Source organism: Phoenix dactylifera, chromosome 2, assembly GCF_051530095.1.
Source record: "Phoenix dactylifera cultivar Ajwa chromosome 2, Ajwa_hap1_PhDact_Kaust_v1.1, whole genome shotgun sequence".
NCBI classification, from domain to species: Eukaryota; Viridiplantae; Streptophyta; class Magnoliopsida; order Arecales; family Arecaceae; genus Phoenix; species Phoenix dactylifera.
Genome location: NC_143191.1, coordinates 41,591,326 through 41,603,424, shown reverse-complemented (window position 1 = coordinate 41,603,424; position 12,099 = coordinate 41,591,326). Strand labels below are relative to the sequence as shown.

Sequence of the window (12,099 nt, the reverse complement as noted above, 5' to 3'; positions counted from 1 at the left end):
TGATCTGATCCAAAACTGGGTTTGGTTTTGAGTTCCGGCTGAAACTGACTTACAAGTTGCAATACAAGGCCATTCTTCTTTTTTTTTTGTCTATGCGGGGCATAGACTGAAAAACTTTAGGTAAAAACACTTATTTTACTGTACTATCATCATTTTTTTGTTTGCTCTTGGATGATAAATTAAGCATCTAAAAAACATTTATTGTAAAATTAAGCTTGACTCTTGCTGGTCTTGAATAGAATTATTGCACATAAATATTGTTGGCAAGATATTTGTGGGAAAAGTATGTAAAATATGTTCTTAAGTTATTGTTTAAATTGAAGCATACTAAAGATCTTGTAAAACATGACTAAGTCTTATGAAGTATCACATAACAGCCTGAATTCATAAAAAGTTTTTATTTAAAAAAATTGACATGAATGTATGTATTTGGTGTATAATATTTTTGCCTAATGTTATATAGTATATAATTTATATTTCAAAATTTTCTTTAAAATTTATATATTTCTGTATTTTTTTTCTCTTTAATGTTTTTTTATAATTTTTAAAAGTGCCAAACTGTGGAAACTTTAAAGCATACAAGTGGCGATTTGAAAGTTGAAACTTGAAACTATATGACATACGGTGGAATGATGTCTAAAATGCTTAGCTTTTCTCCTTCGTGTTTTGATTTTTTAATGTGAGTTTTTATTATTTTTTACATTAAGATCTTGAGACTTGAATTGAAACCATTGGTATTGGAAAAATCAAAACTCATTTGATCCGGTTGAAATAAAAAAAGATGCCAAGTTTTTAGATCTTGTTATGAAGTCTCCTCTAGAATCCTTGTCATATGAGAATCAGTAACATTACTGCAGATGAAGGTACACCACACAATACCAAACCATATGGGACGGAGCGTACCGTACCGTATCAATTCAGTAATGGTATGCAGTATGGAGGGCGTACCGACACTTGGTACGCCGAACCGGCTCTGTACTAGGCGTACCAACACAGAATAGGATGGCACCGGTACTGAGACGACGTACCTTGTTGCGGACTAACTTATAAGGGGTGGAGGCTATAATGTGCAAAATATATGATAGAGATCTAATATTGCACAAGTCTTATTAGTAGAGGAGTTTATTAGGTAGTTACATTTTTTATATGGTTTGGATGGTCTAAATGTAATTCTTTAGGGAGCAATGACCGAAAGAGGATTAAGCATGTTATAACCTCTTAGGATTAGAGTTCCGTAAGTGTAGGAATGTTGAAGGGTAAAAGGTTGGCTGATGTCACTTTTTGTGCCCACGTGTGCTACTTTTTTGTGGAAATATAAAGCATGCAATGCCTCTATTTTGAGTTCCCTCCTAATATCTCAAGTATGTTAATTTGTGCAAATGCTTTTCCTTTGGTTTTTCCCATTACATTTTATTGATCGGTCCAATTTCTAAGATTATGCAATGGTACATATTATTTTGTTGTGTGTGGTACTTAACCATGCAATTTGGATTGCAGTAGAGTTGCGTACATGCTATATAGACATGTATCTAGAGATATGTAATGATACTGGTTGATGCAAATAACTATGTCGAAGTGCTTGAGTTGCCCACCCAAGCTTGCTTATATGATTTGTTTGATTTAGGACAATTCATCTTTTCCAAAACCCTTCAATTTCCATTTTTATCCAAAAAAAAGGGCGGCCTAATGCGTGAAACTCCTAACACTACAGTTTGGGGAAGGTTAAATGTACGCAGCCTTACTCCCATGTGCAGAGAGCTTGTTTTCATGTTTTGAATACGTGGCACCCAGGTCACAATTGGAGAAACCTTAATGTTGTCAGGGTCCGCCCTCTTTCCGTTTTTCATCCCGATCAAGTTAAATTAGATTTGAAATTTGAGATTGCATCCATGTTATTTTTGTAGAATGGTTAGGTTTAGCATCTTTAGTGGGAATTATAAGACCTTGAAAATCACATTTTTTTGGTACTCTTCAATAAATTCTTAGTTTTATGGAATCAGGCAAAGAATTTACAAATATAAGAGAAAAGCTATGTCCCACCAAATTTTCTACAAACTTAGAACTTCAAAAATTATTTGAATCTATTAGATAAATTAAATATTTCAATTTGTCAACTTCAATTGGAAAGACCTGAAGCTCACTTAGTTTTTAATTTTATTAAATTTGTTGCTCTTTTTTCATGACAAATGTAAAAAATGGAAATACTTTGTGATAAAATGGTAATAATTCCAATAAAATATTGTTGCAATATAAATTGGGGGTGATAGTTTTTCTAGGTATGATAGAAATTTTTGTTGCATAACTTATTCAAGTAAACCCCAGTAAAAGTTGACTTTAGGCTACAGTTTAAATACTCAAGTTTTGATCTCTCTATGACACTAATCTGGTGGTGGACTGGGTGTGCTGTTGGCGTTAGCAGCTGGCAGCTGTGGCACAGAAAAACAGACTGGCTAACTTATCAAAGAGCTAAAGGATTCCTGGTTGGACTTGTAATCCAATAAAATCCATTCTAGAAAAGAAACAAAGTACCAAATGACTCCCTAATCAGAAATTGTTTGGATTTGGACCGAGTCAAAGACCTTACTAACTAAATGACTTGTTGAAATGCCAGCCTCCATAGTTCTTGCATTTAAACAAAAAAAAAACTTCAAATTATACTATTTTTTTTTTTACATTTTCTTGTGAAGCAATTTAATCAGCCCAAATGGCGATCAGGTAGAGGCTTCATTGATTAGCCATGGTAAGATGGGTAAACAAGATACACTAATATGTCCTTTTAGTTAACCCTTCAGGCAAATATAGGTAATTATTTATGCTAGGGTTCCTATGAGATAAGGTTAAAATTTGGGAAAAGTGCGACATTAGCATGCAATGATTAGTTAACATGTCGATTATTAAGCTATCATCAAATATCTATATGAATACTTGCAATAAATTATAGAATCAGTACCATATTTATTTACTAAATATGATTTCTGTTGCAGGTATTGGTTATTCATTAGATCCAGAATATTCTTTTGCGAAGATTGCCGCACCAGTTGCACAGGTGGCAAAATTAATCTTCCTTTAACTTATCAACCATAGAGCTTGCCCTCAGTCTCATTCTAAGCAAAGCCTTTCCCAAGTGCTCTGATGACTTCCATTCATGTTATCCTGGTTCCTGTCTCACCACTTTTTAAATAATTTTAGACAGATTAAAGCATCTTGCATTGCACAGGTGTCCTCAACTCATTTTTGCATGCCCATAATAGATAAATAGTTCTCCACCTCTTTGGTTTTTTTGAATGCAGGTCCTTTTCCTTCTCTAGTATACCTGTCCCCAACCCCAACCACCATGACCACCATACACACACATACATTTAGATAAAATGACTATGATCAAGCATTATGTATTTGGGATCAGCTTTATGAGTACCCATTCACCAAGCATTCCTATTTACGGCTACTCTGATGTTATTTCAACTTAAAAGCTTGTCCATATGCTTACTTCAGGGTTTTCAACCATGTTAACTCGTGCATACCTTCCTTTGCCTATGTACTTTCAGAAAGATTTCAATATTCTTAGTTACTGAAGCCCCAGTTCTTTGCCATAAATAATCTGTATTGTCTCAATCAATCTCAATTCTGTCTTTAACTTGTGCAACTATTGCAACTCCTGTAATGTACTTATTTTTCATTCCGTCCTTCCAATTTTTTCCTCACAAGCATCTCAACATCCTTATTTCCTCCTCATTTAACTTATTTTCTCAGGTCCACTTTATTACCCAACATTTTGAGCCATACAACATTGCAGGCCTCATTTTTGTTTATAGTTTTTGATTTAAGTTTCAAGGATATGCTTGAAACTTGCTTCTTATGTCTGCATTATATAATGTAAAACTCCAGGAATTACTAGACGTAAGACAGAAGCAATGCAGTGGAGCAGAACTTGTTGAGGAGATACAAAAACAAGCTAATGATGTACAGCCTCTAGCACCTTGTTGGTTTGTTTTAATATCTCCTTTAGAATTTTCCAACAGTATGCTGCTTGAATATCAATATTCCTTGTGTTCAGTAATGTAACTACTTTATAAACTATGCATAATGACTTCTAATATATGGCATGGTCATATATGTAGCTTAAAAAGCCGTTCAACATGATCATCATGATGTTGATGGTCAACTGCTTTTTAAGTTATACATATGGACATGCCCTTAGCTGAAAATTGTTTTATTGATAATAACCAATTTGCACCATTACCCAAGAAGAAGAGATTATTCACTTCAGGTATCACCTTTTTGATTTAGATTTAGAGTTGAACTTCTAGTTTATTTATTTTTCTAGTTTGCCCCTACTTTATGAACTTCTCAACCATAATTCATAAAGTAGTAGCTTTTAGTTTACCTTTTTGATTTAGATTTAGAGTTAAACTTCTAGCTCAAAATTTGTTTATTTTTTTTTCTAGTTTGCCCCTACTTTATGAACTTCTCAACCATAATTCTTTCAGTTAGATATGATGGTCTAGTAGCATTAAGTTCTTTGCTTTTGGGCAAAGGAATCTGTTATGCTCTACAACATAATATTGATTCTATCGGTAGCATAATTTTTGACGCTGTTATACAAAATAGCTGATGAAATTTAAGTACAAACTAAATTTACACCCATTGGGATCCAAGTTCTAGCCCCTCTCAATGAAAGCACCAATTGATGGGGGCTCACGGTCCAAAGCTCCTCACCATGCCCCTTTCCTCGCGCTCCTTGCGTGCGCCTTCAAAAACCGCTGAGGATGGACCGACCGTAGGCAACGCCGGTGGAATAACTCAATACAAAGATCAAAATGAAAGCAAACTGAATTCTATTCCACTCAATTGAAAAACAAATAACAAGAACAATGAAAACAAAAGAAATCTAGCAAGGGATTGAAGAGATCCCTTCCTAGCCCAATCTAGTGAAGATTGATGTATCTACCATTAGCCCAAGTCCTAGACACAAGATCTAAGGACCGAAATCTATTGAAGGCTTAACCCATCAATAGCCCAAGCATAAGGCCTAACCCCTAGACTGAAATCGGCACAAGGTCGTCCAAGCCTTACGGCTGACTCTCTCACAAGAGAACACAACTTTGGAATAACTCTGGGATCACTCTGGGATGCCCCACAATGGCCCTTTACAACTCTATTTATAGGCTAAAACCCTAGACAAAACTAAGTAACCCTCCTTAAGATAAACATGGAAAACCGTCTTCCCATGGATCCAAGGCTTCTCCTCCGTCGATTTGGCACGAGATCAATGGCTGAAAATCACCCAAGAAAAGTCCTCCTGCAGTTGGATATTGACTTGGTCTTTGGCCATTGGATGGTGGGTGATGGAGGGTTGGGACGGCTTGGATCTCGCGGACTGGGCGCACGAGACGCATGTCCCGGTTGACCGGGTCGCGCGTCCTGGCTGGGAGAGTCCCAGTCCGAGAGGGACTGGGATTGGGCGCATGGCTGCCAGCTGGCGCGTGCGGACTCGCTCGCGCGGGACCATCAGGTCTTAGTTCTTCTTACCGCGCGGGACCATCAGGTCTTAGTTCTTAAATTCCTCCAAATTACAAGTTCTAGCCGATCATTCTCTTTCTCATTTGGAGGAGAGTCAATAATTATGGAAAATAACCTAGGTGTGGTTAAGAAGATTTCCATCTTGTATCTCCAACGCTTAAAGCTATTTTCATTAAACTTTTCAGGAGGAACCGGGTCACTTGCATTGGCCATTGGGGTAACTCTAAATACTAGCCTATTATATGTAGGAAAATCTACTTCAATATTGTTGGGAGTAATCTGTCCCAGAAAAATTAAAATCTAAAATATTCTGCTTCAACAAATAATAGGCAGTAATAGGCTTAAAGAAAATAAATAGAGAGTGAAAAAATGGAACCCGAGATGCTGAGGCATGATATGTTGGTCACTTTCCTTGAAGTAGATTTCTTCGTTTTACAGTGCACTAGGCTTGGATGGCGTTCTACTCTAGAGATACAACAGCCTCTCGCAATGTTCCTTCTGCCTCAATGATTTGCACGGATCAAAGAAGCCTTCGAACCCAGAATCAGTATGCAGCAAGCCCGTTGATTGAAAGAAAATAGTAGGAAGGGAGAGTAGAAGTTCTCTGCTTCCGATTTTGTCTTCTGTCTAATCCGTAGAGATCTATTTATAGATTTCTTCGGGACAGACGCGACCAAAAACGATCCAATGGTCAAAACTGGTAAGAAAGTTTGAAAAAAATACTAGTAGGGCCAGCGGATGCGAGATCGGTCGCCAAAAGGAGGTTGTCCTTAGGAAGAAGGCGCGTCGCCAAGAGGTGCAAGCGAGGAAGTTACGCGGCTCCTCGCACCTCGAGCGCGAGGTGCGACCCACCAGCCTTGGACGAGCACGGGCGCACGCTTCTCGCACCTCAGCTCCTTGCGCTTCGGGCGCGACCCACCCACCTCGAACGAGCACGGGCGGTGGGACCCACACGCCTTGGATGAGCGCCTCCACATGAGGATAAGCGATGAAGAAGCCTCGACAGCTCGGCTACGGAGAATAAATCCGAGGAAAAGGAGAGTCGAACCCACGACCCCTAAGTTAGAAAACCAACGTACAAACCAACTGAGCCGAACTCCCATCTTAACATATATATAAATATATATGTTTTAAAGTATGAAAACTTCTAATCATTATTTAACCAAAAAATCTAACAATCACAAAGAGAGAGCCAGAAAGGGAGAAGGAGAGAGAGGAAAAGAGAGAGACAGAGAGGGAGAGCAAGAGAGGGAGAGAAAGGGAGAGTAAGGGGGAGAGAGAGAGGCCGAGAGAGAGGGAGGGAGGGCTCAGAGCAGGGAATTCCTTTTTTAATTTGCCAATTTCGAACTGAAGTCGGCAACTGGTCTGCCTCTCTCTTTTCCTCTCTCCTCTCTTTCCCTCTATATCAAAACTGTGGTAATGAACCATGATAGTATTCGACCGTCCGATTCGAGACACCTTGAACCGGCTGGTTCTATGTGCCCTAAATCAGCTAGTTCGGTACACTTCAGCAGATCTTGATCAGATAGTTTAGTTACCAGAAAATTAAAGAGTTCGAGCTTGCTAATTTGGGGTTTGGAGGTCATACAATATATGGTTGCTGAAAAAGTAGAGTTTAAACAGTTTCTAAAAAAAGATAATTTGTTCGCCAACCAAGGTTCGCCGCTTGGTACCGGACCATATACCGGTACCATCCTATTACAATTTTGGTACGCGGTATGGTGCAAGACGGCGAGGTATACTGAGTGCCGGTAAGATACAAGACTATATACTGGTTTGGTACCGATACACTAGTATACCCAGTCATACCGACCAGTATGACAAATCTTGTAGCCAGCAGATTTTCGATTGGAGTTTTCCAGCAGATGCTACATGCATGTCATTTAAATTTTCTAGTGGGATAAAATGGATAAAATAGTATGGGTGATAAGAAAAGAGTGAGAACTTACCTTTTACTCTTGTCTCCCTTTCTGCATGCACAAGAATGCATGGTCTTTAATGATGACCTTTTCTATTCCTTTATATGATGGAACTACTTTTCATAGTCAAATTTTGAATCCCCACAAAGCCCTAGATGCAAAGATAACTAAGCAAATACAAAACTCAATATTTATGGATGTATAGCTTTCCCAGTCAACTAATGAGTAAGAAAAAATTTAAGACACTAGTCCTGCTCAAATAGTTCCCCTAACTCTACAAAGACTAGGATTTGCATGACTCGCTTCTTGTACGGATTTTTGAAATATATATTGGCAAATATTAAGTATTTATCATTCTAAACTGAACAAAAAACTGAAAATGGAAGGCTAATTTACTTAATTCTGCATGCCCCGAATTCTCCTCAATATTTTTCTAATAGATGTGCTGGGTTTCTCTAACTACAATCTTGTATTTGGTGTAATTTCATGAACCGAAATCTAATCATTTGTTTGTAGCATCATGACTACTTAGACCTTGTTAGAGGGTGGACTTGGTGCAACAGTAAGGTTGCTTCATCATAACCTAGGTGTCATAGGTTCAAAATATATAAACAACCTCTCTGTACGTGAGGGCAAGGCCGCGTACATCTGACCCTTCCTGACTTCGGAGTGGCGGGACCAAGGTTCGCCATCTCAGTATTGGACCCTGTGCCAGTACCGTCCTAATACAGTGTTGAGGTGTTGTACACGGTACAACACGAGACGTCGAGATGTACCAAGTGTCGATACAGTGCACTATATACATGTTCGATACCAGTACGGTATGATACTGACCGATATGCTGAACCTTAGGCTGGACCCTTGTGCACTAGCCTCCCCTTTTACGACTACTTAGACCCATGCTACTTCTGTACATCTCTCTTGAACTTTTGCATGGTGTGTGATTATGAACTATATAAATAACTTAAGTGACTTAAGCGAAAGATCATTTGAGTTTTCAAATTGCAATACTTTCGATCAATTGCTAGCTTAAAAGTAGTTGCATCATGGAATTATTTTAAGGATGCAACTAACATTTTTTATTTCTTATATATCATGCTACTTACTACTCTGGTTTCTTTGTATGTCATCATCATCATCCCTTTCCCAATTGAACCATGATTAATTCTGAAGCACAACTCTTAGTAAAATAGGTTCTATTGAAAAATTGAGCAGAATTTTTATGGTCTTTTGATGCAGAACAACGTCTCGGATGATGCAAACCCTAGGAACCCACCAATAGGGCATCCAGAATCCACTGAACAATGGTAACTAAACCCGCGAAATCTACCAACGGAGTGTCGGAATCCACCAGCAAAAGAAAATATGAGAAAGCTCTCAAAACTAATAATCATTTCTCACCTTTAACGAAGCCTTACAAGCCTTTATATAGGCAAAAACTAAAAAGAAAAAACAAACCAAAATATTCCTACAGAAAAAGACCAAAGTACCCAATAAATAAAACATAAAAACTCTCTCTCTCTCTCTCATAATCTGTCACCCAGCCAAAGTGTCACTGGGTGGGCTGCCCTCTCGTGCCATCGACTATACATGTGTCTGATCGATGATCTGAGGCTGGTGTCCGCACCAACTCTCCTAGGGTGGGAGAAACTCGACTCAGTCGAGTGGAACTGCAGGCAGCTCTGGTAGTACTCTAATATGTCCGAATCAATCTGCTGTAGCTCATCACGAATAATCCACATGCTATCAGAATCTAAATGGTCTCTCCATTGGACTAGAAAATGGTGAGCTCCTCCTTTAGTAGTAGATATTATCTATTCATCCAAAATAGCATCTATCTTTTCTTTTCGTGTGGGTGGAGAAGGGAAAGTGTTAGGGTCAAAAGCAGGCATATCTGGTGGGGTAGGAGTAGGTGTGTCATATGAGCCATCTGGGATAGGCAAAGGAGTCTTGTAAGCAACTAGGTTCTCAATATTAAAAGTGGAACTAATGTTGTAATCAGAAGGGATGTTAATGACATACGCATTTGGTCCTATGCGTCTCAATATTTGGAAAGGTTTAGCACTACGAGCTTGCAATTTCTTTGCGGTTCTAGATGGAAACTGCTCAGGTCTGACGCGAATCATGACATAGTCTCCAACATGAAATTCCTTAGCACGCCTATGCAAATCAGCCTGTAGTTTATATTGAAGATTACTAGTTTCAATTTGCTTACTGATCTCTTGATGCAATGAATGGACATGATGTGCAAATGCTTCGACAGACTCAGAGACCCTAGCATGTGGTGACATAGGAAGAAGGTCTAAAGGTTTACGAGCTCTAAATCCATGAATAACCTCAAATGAACTCATGCCTATAGACCTATTTATAGAATTGTTGTATGCAAACTGAGCTATAGGGAGGTTGGAATCCCAGTTCCTGTTATGGTCACCCACTAAACATCGTAAAAGATTTCCAAGACTACGATTGACAACCTCTATTTGACCATCAGTTTGAGGGTGGCAAGCTGTCGAGAACTTAAATTTTGTGCCCACCATGTGCCATATAGTCTTCCAGAAGTAACTCATAAATCGAACATCCTGATCTAACATGATAGTTTTAGGCAAGCCATACACCTTGACTACATGATCGAAATATAGCTTGGCAACGTTTGAGGCGTCAGAAGTTTTAGCGCAAAGAATAAAATGAGCCATTTTGGAAAAACGGTCTCCGACCACAAAAATAGAGCCATGCTTGCGGAAGGTACGTGGCAAGCCAAATACAAAATCCATGCTCACGTCTTGTCAGGGACAAGCTGGCACAGGTAACGGAGTGTACAAGCCAGTGTTTTGCTTGCGATGCTTGGCCAATTGACACGTTCGACATTGTCTAATTAATTTGGCTACATCACGTTTAAGGCTCCGCCAATAAAATTGATGCTCGACCTCATCGATGGTTTTATCTTATCCGAAATGACCAGAAAGGCCACCAGCATGAATTTTCCATACTAAAAAGTCACGCACATATGTATGAGGTATGTAGAGTTTGTTGGCCTTAAATAAGTACCCTTCTTGGAGGTAATGGCTGTCAAGAGAGATATTTGTCATTTGACAGAATGAGGTAAGCTTCTCCAAAGTCAGGGCAGGATGCATAATCTTCCTTCAATCTGTTAAATCCAGTGACTTTGATACTTACTGTGGAGAGAAGATTAACCCTCAACTGAGCGCACCAGCTGTTTTGTTTTCGATCCCAACTCTATGCCTGAGAACAAAAGTGTACTTTTGTAAGAATTCAATCCAACGACCATGCTTGGAATTGAGCTTTCTCTGAGAATTGAGATATCGAAGAGCTTCATGGTCGGAGTATAGCACGAATTTATGCGGAAGCAAATAATGACGCCAATAGTGCAAAGCTTGAATAACCACATAGAACTCTTTGTCATACATGGAATACCTTTGTTTGGCTTCATTTAGCTTCTCGCTAAAATAGGCAACAAGATGGCATTCTCTGTTAAGGACGCCACCTATTTCAATCCTAGAGGCATCACATTTCACCTTGAATGCCTTAGAAAAGTCATAAAGGCGCATCACAGGGGCTTCCATCATCCTCTTCTCGACTTTTTCAAATACTCTAGTTGCAGACCGCATCCATTGGAAGTCACCTTTTTTGAGGCAGTCAGTAATTGGAGACATAATTGTGCTGAACCCGCGGATAAAACGTCAAGAAAAAGTAGCAAGCCTATGAAAACTGCAGACCTCATGGATGTTTTGTGGCTTAGGCCAATCGACAATCGTCTTGATCTTTTGGGGGTTAGTGCAGACTCCTTTAGACGATACCACAAATCCTAAAAAAATGACTCAATCAACGAGGAATGAGCACTTTTTCCTGTTGAATGCTTGGGTATGTGATGAGCAATTCCACACTAAGCTTAAGACAGATACTATTAGAAATAAATGGATAAACACTAATAAAGGAAGGAGTTACCCATTCCGACGATTCCGCTAGAGAGCCCGTCGTAGGGGCACGGTCAAGTGGTGCAACGAAGGCAGCGGATGGTGGCATAGGAGCAGGGACGGCGGCGGTTGTGGTAGCGATGGTGGAGATCGTGGAAGATGATGGAGGCGACGATGACGATTGAGGCTGCAGAAGATGCGGTAGCGGAGACGGAGCAAAAGGTGATGGCGGCATCACTGGAGAGCGCGAGGTGGGTGGCGGCGTCGAGGTGGTTGGCGGCGTCGATGTAGATGGGATGCGACGTCACGGTGGGTGGCAGCGTCGAGGTGGGTGGCAGCATCGAGGTGGGTGGCGGCAGCGGAGGTGGAGCGGTGGGAGAAGAAAAAGAAAATTCGCTAATTGAGTGGAAAAAATTCTCGTAACAAAAATTATGTGGATTTTGGTTGTTTGGCTTGTTATGGATAATTGGAAATTGAGGAGCAAATTTAGTTTCAAAGATATTTGGGAGGAAGGCCAAATCTGAAATTTGTTAGCCAAATTCTAATTCTAGATGAGTTGTAATCTATTAAGGAAACTAATTACACTTTCCTTGGGTGGTGGAACATGTGGAGGGAAGAAAAGGAAAGAAGTGGTGATGGATTTCAAGATTTGGGGAGAAGATTATTGATAGTTGGATTTGAGGAGCAAATTTAGTTTCAAAGATATTTGGGGGGAAAGGCCAAATCTG

The 12,099-nt window shown here is 39.5% G+C and overlaps 1 protein-coding gene across 2 annotated transcripts in view; it reads left to right on the top strand.

The window, feature by feature from the left end:
• LOC103723802 (protein ACTIVITY OF BC1 COMPLEX KINASE 7, chloroplastic-like) overlaps positions 1–12,099 on the top strand; it is a 40,617-nt gene that overhangs the window by 16,203 nt on the left and 12,315 nt on the right. The window contains exons 14-15 of one of the 2 annotated variants that reach the window (XM_008814840.5): positions 2,985–3,046; positions 3,886–3,960. In XM_008814840.5, the coding sequence (XP_008813062.1) occupies positions 2,985–3,046; positions 3,886–3,960 (137 nt within the window). The remainder of the gene's footprint in view (positions 1–2,984; positions 3,047–3,885; positions 3,961–12,099) is intronic. The other variant, XR_015975605.2, reaches the window with a different exon arrangement.